The sequence below is a fragment of the Lampetra planeri genome, chromosome 24, assembly GCF_965212315.1.
Source record: "Lampetra planeri chromosome 24, kcLamPlan1.2.h2, whole genome shotgun sequence".
NCBI lineage: Eukaryota > Metazoa > Chordata > Hyperoartia > Petromyzontiformes > Petromyzontidae > Lampetra > Lampetra planeri.
The window spans coordinates 10,431,105-10,440,119 of NC_136130.1; the positions used below are offsets into that span (position 1 = coordinate 10,431,105).

The following is a 9,015-nucleotide window of genomic DNA, read 5'->3' on the forward strand; positions in this document are numbered from 1 at the left end:
TTTTTCCGGCTCTCCTATGTATTTATGGGTTGTAACGCGTGATATATATGGCATGATGGCTATTGTTTTTGCTCCACGTTCCATGTGTTGGGAGTATCTCCAGGAACTGAAGTTACCAGGCACATAAAAGGAAATATTGGACATCACACCAAACAACACACAACACAACCCAAAAACACATTGGAGAGCTACACATTAAAAACAAGTTGAGATTATTTGGCAACTTGCAGAAACGTCTTCGGGTGAAACAATCAAAACAATCCTTACATATGCATGTATGATAGCACTCGGTAAGATGTGGTATCACGCACCTGCAGCACACCACTTGCTCTATTTTGACGGGAAGGTATTTGGATAGAATGTCCGATGTCCGCCTTATGAGACACCTGAAATAGAAACGCACAAAACCTCCGCACACAGAACCGGCCTTGCACAAATGTGGAGGTGCGAGGGGGCAGCTCGCAAGCCTGGGGGAGGTGCGGATCATCCGAGCACCGCATACCGATTCACAATGCCAATCAGCTCCTGCAGCCGCTCTTCTCCGCGCCGCTTTAAATCGTCGGTCGCATCGGCGTCGCGACCCTTCAGGATCGGGAGTTCAAACTTCTTCTTGAACTCCTGCGCCGTTCCTGTGTCAAAAACACCAGACAGCACATCCGTGTGGATCAAACGCCTCTCAGTAGTGAAGGTCATTCTCGTAGTCGTAAAACCAGGGAGAGACGATAAGGTTCGCTGGGACCCATTAAGCCCGAGTCTCGTGAACACACATGGCGTGTTATTCAGGGGGACTATGCCTCACAAGTATGTCTGTTCAGCCGGGTCCATGGCTGAGCAAGCAGTCATTCAGCTGCAGTTGAATGCAGCTGAATGACTGGTGCCTTGCGTGTGGCTGTCCCTGCAACAGGTTTCTTACGTACTGTAGTGACGTATTTCATCACATGCACACTTGCGATACGCCGTTTAGTTTCCTTGTTGTGCAGCTACTCGCTCGGGTGCCAACCCATCATTAGACGTGGCAGTCGTGCGGGAAGGGTGCGAGAGGTGGCGGTGTCGTCGGTGCCACTGAACCCACCCAGGATCCCGCAGTTGACGAAGTGCACGAGGCTGAAGTACTCGAGCAGGTCGTTCTGGATGGGCGTGCCAGAGATGAGAACGCGACGCTGCGCGTTCAAGCTGTTGAGCGCCTGGTACGTCTGGTTCTCGGCATTTTTCAGCCGATGGCCCTGCCCCCCGCACGACGCACAAGAACGGAACATTAAATTTCCGCTACCGCCGTGGCTTTATTCGAAATGAAATTTTGAGGTGTCGGTTGTCAAGTCGGTGTAACAATGACGTCACCTCATCGCAGATGACGAGGCCCACGCGGCCCCGGTGCAGAACCTCGGCGTGCAGGCGGAACGTTTCATAGGAGATGATGAGGATGGGGGTTGGGATGCGCAAGCCGTGCTGCGCCATGAAGCTCTCTGCACACACGGCATGCAGCACGTGAATCCACACAGCACCGCTTCATATTCTGGAGACCAACAGTACTTTGAGCCAAAGACCAACCAATCTTACTCTGTCAAACAGAGTTTCAAGTGTAGCTTTTTGTAATTTTTTCCCAACTAAGGTTGAAAGCATTGATGCATTCGCTCTCTCCCTTCACCTATAACCAAGGACTCACAATAACTCTCATAAAGATGATCCAACACACAAAACTTTTAGTATCAAGCTACGACGCTATTAGGGACTTATTCTAGAAAACCGGCCAAATTGATCAAAAAGTTTATGCAAAACTGAGCAATAACAGCACTAAAAGAATAAGTCTCTTCGACCAAGGTGATGACATCACACATGCATCATGTGACGTCACCTCGTGCAGTCACAATGTAACGTTATTTACACAAATTAAATTAGTTCCAGGACAAACGGAAGTTCGCAAGTGTTTATGCATAGGAATGATATTTCTCCTCCGATTCGCACGGTTAGCTACATATGGTGTCAAATAAATTGAACACGTGAAATCACAAAGTGCACAAACCTAGCATCTTGTCAATTTCCCCTTTGCTCCCGCCATCGATGGCGAGCGGGGTCACGCGCCCTCCCAGCCACTTGGCCACCTCATTGAACCAGTTCTTCACGAGGCTCGAGGGGGCCACCACCATTACCTTGTCGATCTCGGGCCTGCAGGACACGCAGCGTCAGCACACACCCCCCCCCCCACTACTGTCCACTGCTTCAGACAAAATCCCACCAATGATGTGGTTTGCGTCACAGGCTCCTGGATGCGGCAACGCAGTCTGTCCATTTGTCTTACTTCGCGTCTGGGCTCTGCCGTAGCAGCGTCCACATGAGTGCGATGCATTGCAGCGTCTTCCCCAAGCCCATCTCGTCGGCCATGATGCAGCCAAAGCTGCCAGGGATACGTCTTCCCGTCACACACTCCCACAGGAACTGGACACCCTGCACACAGTGAGCAGGCATGCGACAATGTGGAACATGAGGGGACTAAGTCGAGAAACCCTAGACATAATCATATTTTGTTATGTGCATTCTCATAGATCGTTGTTTCCTGCTTTAATTTCCCAAATTGTATCCCGATTGTACTATCAGCATCAACCCTTCGTGTTACAGAACCCATGGAAATTAATACCAGACGGATATATCGGAGATCCCTTCAAGTGACCTCTGGTCCACACAGCATGAAAGCAGTCAAACTGATCTAAGGAAAGTCTTCGCTTAATGCCTTTTCACACACGACGCGTTCTTGCCAAAACACTGTTCTTCTATTCGTGAATATACTTTTCGCACTACGCAGAATGCACCTCTTAAACGCGGTTTCTGAGTGGTCGACGACTACTTTCTTCAACTGCACGCCCGAGTGGTACGATACAGTACGTGTTGGCGTACCCTCATTTCAGCTATTTGTCTTACCATGGGATGTCTACAGGCTGATTTAACAGCGCAAATGAGATTCGGTACAGGAATTAATCGCTTCATGCATTTTCACTTAACAGCACGTCTCAGGAAAAGTTGGAATTTGACGAAATTAAGTTCAGAACCTATTTTTTATAGTAGTCATTGGTGACATGGCAGAGTCCATAAACTCACTAAACTTTAGAACCCTTGTTTAATCACAGACGGCCACCTGGATTTAAATCCAGGATTACCACTGCGTCAGCTCAGCGTTCCGACCCGAGCCATTTGGTTACCTCCCATTCTCACAATCTTTATAAGTGCTTTTTTTTTAGAGTTTTTTTATGGCTTACCTCCCTTTGATGGGGTCGCAGCACTTTGCACAGTTCAGGATCCACAACCACATGTACCGGTTGTGTGTCTCTGCAAACAAACAAAACTCAAGTCGACCTTGGCCCCCTTACAGCAGAATAATCTTTACAAACACATTGTAAACATCCTATCGACTGTGATAATTCAACGGCACCAGCGATTCTTTGAATTGTCGCTTTGAGATTACGATCCCAGAATAGTTTCTTTTGTCGAATGTTTTGCATATTTGTTGTTTGTCTTGCCTATGTACAGTATACTATTTGCAGAATTAGAAATAACACTGGTCAAAAAAACAACAACATTTTTTTCTGGCCTGGACTTTTGCAGCTGTTTCAGACTAATTTTAGGGTGCGGATTCCAAATCTGATCTCAAATTTGCTTCATCACATCTCATTTTTATGCAATCAGCATACCCCATTTTAATTGATTTTACCCGAAATTAACTCTGTCACTTATGATTGCAAGTTGTTGCGAGTCAGTGACTGCTTTAATGTTAAAATATGGTGCTGTATTTTTAGGATAGTGTGTTTATAATATAATCTTATGTAGATATCCACATTTATTTAATATTTTTCTTCTGCAGTTTTGATTGAAAATGCAATATTTGAGATCTCAAAAACCTGATGTGATAGACAAAAACTGATACCAGATTTGGAATCAGCACCCCAAAATTACCTTAAAACCGTTGGAATACCTTATGCCAGACAAAGTGTGTTGACCAACGTAATCAATTCTTACATACGCGACTCTATGCACGTATTGTGAATGTCAATACAGTTGAAGACTTTGGGCTGTACTTGTCGGCCTTGAGCAGGTCATGGGCAGTGACTTCGGGGGGCTCGTAGAGCACGAGGGCACCATCCACGTAGGGGTCGTGCAGGGGTCGCCGCGCCCCGTGCCTCCTCACTCCCAGTGCCTTCACCCCCAGCGGCCCTGCCAGCATCAATGACACACAGCCCTCAAAATCACTACCATAGGACACGTGGAACACAGTGTCAAAACAACAATAGGTCACCATTGGAACCTCATTTGGCAGTAAAAAATATGATAATTCGTTTTTTACCCTTCTATCTGGCAACAAAACTGACATCTTTTTTACAAGGAGTCATGTTTGCATAGACCACAATGCCTGCAGTCATAATGCAAACAAAAAACATAACTCTTATAATGTGCAGTCATTGATGTTGAGTGGTCCACACCCGAGACAGCTCTAAGGAAAGCGGTCTCGGGTGTGGACCAATCAACATCAAGGACATTGCACATACATTATCAGAGTTGTGTTTTTTGTTTGCATTATGACTGCAGGTATTGTGGTCTATGCAAACATGACTCCTTGTAAAAAAGGTGTCAGTTTTGTTGCCAGATAGAAGGGTAAAAAACCAATTATCAACAATAGGTCAGTCATGTAAAGAGCATTTTCCTTTATAAAATTTACTACAATGAAGCAAGATACAAACCTACCTAACCTTGTTGTCCTTCCCCCGCACCTCTGAATAGCATGGTTGGATACGTATGGTGCGAAAGAAGTTCAACATACATACCACCTTTCTGCATTTAAATCATCGCATGAGACAGCACAAAGTTTTTCCTCTGTTTAATGAAATTGACAATATCACCCTAAATGTGCCTAATATCATTAGATCTCAGAAGCTAGAGGGTTGAGCGTGGCTAGTACTTGGATGGGAGACATGTCTGTGGCCAGGGAACAGCAGAGGAGCATTTGATTCTTGAAGCTGTGCAGCACGTTTAGTGTTACCCCATAGTTTGTACAGGTATCCCCAAGTAATATAATTTCCTCCCACATTTTAAACACTCAATTGAATGTGACGATCATCATGAATCTAGTACCCTCCCGTAGGCTTTTCTTGATAAATAAATGGCATTATAATATATTTAATTGCACTTAAAAACACACACACACAAGACACTTACCGTTGTAGTTAGGGATGGGTATTTTAAAAGGCTTGGCTAAGATGCTGCGAATGAATGCCTCCTGGAACAGACAGCGAGCAGAATGGACGTCAGTGAGAGAGGGGACGTTCTAGCTCATCGGATTCCTTCAGAATAAATAAACATTCTGATTCTGTAAATGAAAGCTACCATGAGCCATCACCAATCTCGGGCACCCCCACCCCGTGTGAAAGCAGTTTCAGTTTCATTAGGTATAACCCTGTGAGCCATTCGGCTCTTGAATCGGGTGCAACCGCAACAAACAAAAACATGAACAAGAAACATCTTAAAGTGACTACGCGCCAACAGAAAAATCCAGTAAAAAAAAATAGCAAAGTCTTCCAGAAAAAGCACCGTATATCAACGCTGTGTGCAACAAAAATCCCAGTGGGTAACGCGTCTCTCCCAATAAGCGCACGTCTCTCCCACTAAGTGCGCGTCTCACGTGCGCCGCTCCATCCGAGCTGTGGGGCGAATTGTCGAGTGTCGCCAGGGGCTTGCGGTACGGAGACACGAAGCCGTCCCTGTCCAGCGCCGCCTCCTTGCCGTGCCGTTTGCGCTTGGACACCTGCAGAGTCGTCACCGCAGCGGCGAGTTGCCACACAGCCACACACACAGCCGTGGCCTCCCCCTCTGTGACATTTATGCCGAACAACTCAATGCAGCGATGCACTCGAACGACCCCGACTCAGAGTGCCTATCGTACACATCACAGGTACATGATAATTGTTTTTTTACCCTTTTATCTGGCACCTTTTTTACAAGGAGTCATGTTTGCATTGACCACAATACCTGCGGTCGGAATGCACACAAAAAACACAACTCTGATAATGTATGCACCGTCCTTGAAATTGATTGGTCCACACCCGAGACAGCTTTTCTTAGAGCCTAGTCTCACATGGTGTTGGACCAGATGACGCCAAAAGGCACAAAAGGTACAATTAAGTGACGTCAACGCCGATAGTCCCATGTCAACGCAGGTAAGGGGGGAGATCTACGCACCTCTTCCTTGTGTGGTGGCACCCACTCCTCGCCATCCTCGCCCAGCTGCCGTTTGGCCAGCTGGCTGGGGGCACAGCTCCGCCTCTGAGACACCGATGGGCAACACGGGCAGCAGCATCAGCAACGTTCAAGTTCATGTATTAGGTAGAGCCCTGTGAGCCAGTCGGCTCTTGAATCGGGTGCAACCGCAACAAACAAAAAACTAAAACATAAACAAGAAAACATCTTAAAGTGAATATGTGACCAAGTGCAAACAGAAAATCCAAGAAAAGACAGCAAAATATTGCAGAAAAAGCACCGTACACCAACACTGTGTGCAAAAATCCCAGTGGGATGCAAGTCAAACAGCAACAACAACCACAAGACAACTTAGACCATTGGAAAAATATGATAATTGGTTTTTACCCTTTAATCTGGCAACAAAACTGACACTTTTTTTTTTATTATAAGACAACTTAGATTAAGGCCATCGGTCTTACTCCGTACTACAAACCAAAACACTTTTCGAAATCACCAAAAAAAAGCCATGAAAGCAATGAAACAGTGATCATATGAACTGACGGAATTTTCACAATAAACGACACAAACAACACGTACCACCACCAAACCCTGCAGCCATATCTGGCTGCATGAGTCACTCCACAACATCAGGAGCATCAGTCGGAGTAGACGTGGACACGCGTAAAACAACAACACACAGCGAAGCACAGACGCCGGGGGACAAATCGATCCGCGATACCCAAATCGAACCGGGACGCGGTGCTTATAGAGAGCGATGAGGGTTAGGGTCCCACTCGGGCACAGGGGGCTTGCTCACGAACACGGTACCATTGTGTCACACAAGTTACGAGAAACACCGTAGCGGCCACCTTCTTTATCACAAACCCACACAGACCACCACCGCGAGGTCAGGGGTCATCCTCAGCGGCAACTAAACGAGTAACAAGGCGGTGTGCAGGGCGAGAAGACGCTCACCATGGCCGCCGCTGCTGCTGCTGCTTCTTCTCTGGGTCCACGCGGAGATTATTGTTCACATGGCGGGGATTTTTGTGTCGCAGGATCGGGGTCCCGGTACCGTCGTCAGGATCACAATGGGGTCCGGGGTTAGTTACCCAGTCGCCGCCGATAGCGTTACGGTCAAACAAATGGTTGGGAGTTCCGATATGATGATGATTCGCCGTCCCAACAGGGTAAGGAAGTAGAGTTAGGGTGCTTATAGGGCAATGAGGGTCAGGGCTCCACTCGGACAGAGAGGAATCGGTGGTCCGACTTCTCGCCGATTTTGTGTCGCCTGCTGCTCCCACTTCTCGCCGATTTCAAACGGCCCCGCCAGTCGCTGGGAGCGCGCGCCTCAGGCGGCCATCTTAAGTAGGGAGGTTACTCCCCGCCCACCCACTCCCCCCCCAACACTCCCCGCCCCGCCACTCCCCCCCAACACTCCCCCCTTCCCACTCCCACCCCCTACTCCACACCCCCACCCCCACTCCCACCCCCCACTCCCCCCTCCCCCCACTCCCACCCTCCACCCCGCACCTCCCACTCCACCCTGCGCCCCACCCCCCCACTCCCACCCCTCACCTACCACTCCCATCCAATACCCCCCACCCCCCCCGCCCCCCGTGCTGCAACGTGATTGGTCGTGACGTCCCCACGCCGCGCGTCCCCACCAATCCGATTCGCTGGGCCCCGGCTTCCCCGAGCAAGATGGCGGCAGAGGAAGCCGTTAAGTGACGTCACCGCAGTATCCAGTCAGCCAATGGCGCGACCGCGTTTCGGAATCAAGGATATTTATTTAAACACGGCAGGTATCCCGATGAGCTGTAAAGCTCTTACTCTTAAGTTTTTTCGGTAAAGTCACGTAGGTAAAAAATAAAAATAATAGTAGAAAAAAGTTTTTATATTATTATTTATATTATTTTTATTATTATAAATACTAATAAAAATAATATAAATAATTTATTTCTGTTATTATTTCTATTAAATAATAAAAATAATAGAAATAATAATATAAGTAATTTGTTTCTATTATTTTATTATTATTTCTATTATTTGTATTATTTACTTTTATTTTAACCTACGTGACTTTACCGAAAAAACCTAAGAGTATGAATTCCTTGCAGTCACGAAAGCTTCAAATCTAGAATGTAAAGCTCTTCTTGTTTTAATACGCGGATGGCCAGTCGGGGCGGGTCAGAACGTCGTGGGAAAATAAAAGCGGTCACCTGTTCTCACTGACACCCAAATCAGATCGCCAAATTGCGTTCACATCGTTCACGGGCGCAACGTAGTGGCCGCTCGCCGCCCGAGACCCACCTGTGACTAGGGGGGCGTCCATAAATGACGTCACGCGATTTTGGACGGTTTTTGCCTGACCCCCCCCCTCGTCACACTGCGTCACAAAAAGTCAGACCCCCCCCTCAAATATGACGTCACAAAGCTCTGCCCCCCCCCCCCTTCAAAATAAAACATGCTTCAAATCGCTTTAAACTATTGTCATTGTAGTGCGTATTTAATGTGGCGCTGCACTCTGATGTTGTAGATTGAACATGTATTAAAAAGTCTATTTAATTAAGTAGAACGTGTTGTCTAAATTTATTTAAAGTTGCGCATTTTGATGTGATGTCACATTTCTCAAACCACCCCCCCCTCGTCACACATCGTCACAAATGTCCCCCCCCCCCCCAGGTGCGTGACGTAATTTATGGACGGCCCCTCGGCTCATGAATGTGCACGGGGCAACTCTTGAACTCGTGCGGTCATAAAATACCGGGGCGGGCGGGGGGGGTCTTTCGAATG

At 47.3% G+C, this 9,015-nt stretch overlaps 1 protein-coding gene across 1 annotated transcript in view; it reads right to left on the minus strand.

Moving 5' to 3' along the window:
• Window positions 1–7,554, minus strand: part of RAD54L (RAD54 like) — an 11,830-nt gene extending 4,276 nt beyond the window's left edge. Inside the window, exons 1-12 of the mRNA XM_078605658.1 lie at window positions 7,195–7,554; window positions 6,220–6,303; window positions 5,663–5,785; window positions 5,200–5,260; window positions 4,065–4,200; window positions 3,249–3,318; window positions 2,297–2,442; window positions 2,021–2,163; window positions 1,339–1,463; window positions 1,073–1,223; window positions 503–629; window positions 312–386 (exon numbers count right to left, since the gene is read on the minus strand). Of these exons, the coding sequence (XP_078461784.1) occupies window positions 312–386; window positions 503–629; window positions 1,073–1,223; window positions 1,339–1,463; window positions 2,021–2,163; window positions 2,297–2,442; window positions 3,249–3,318; window positions 4,065–4,200; window positions 5,200–5,260; window positions 5,663–5,785; window positions 6,220–6,303; window positions 7,195–7,197 (1,244 nt within the window). The 5' untranslated portion in view covers window positions 7,198–7,554. The remainder of the gene's footprint in view (window positions 1–311; window positions 387–502; window positions 630–1,072; window positions 1,224–1,338; window positions 1,464–2,020; window positions 2,164–2,296; window positions 2,443–3,248; window positions 3,319–4,064; window positions 4,201–5,199; window positions 5,261–5,662; window positions 5,786–6,219; window positions 6,304–7,194) is intronic.
• Between the last annotated feature and the right edge of the window lie 1,461 nt (window positions 7,555–9,015).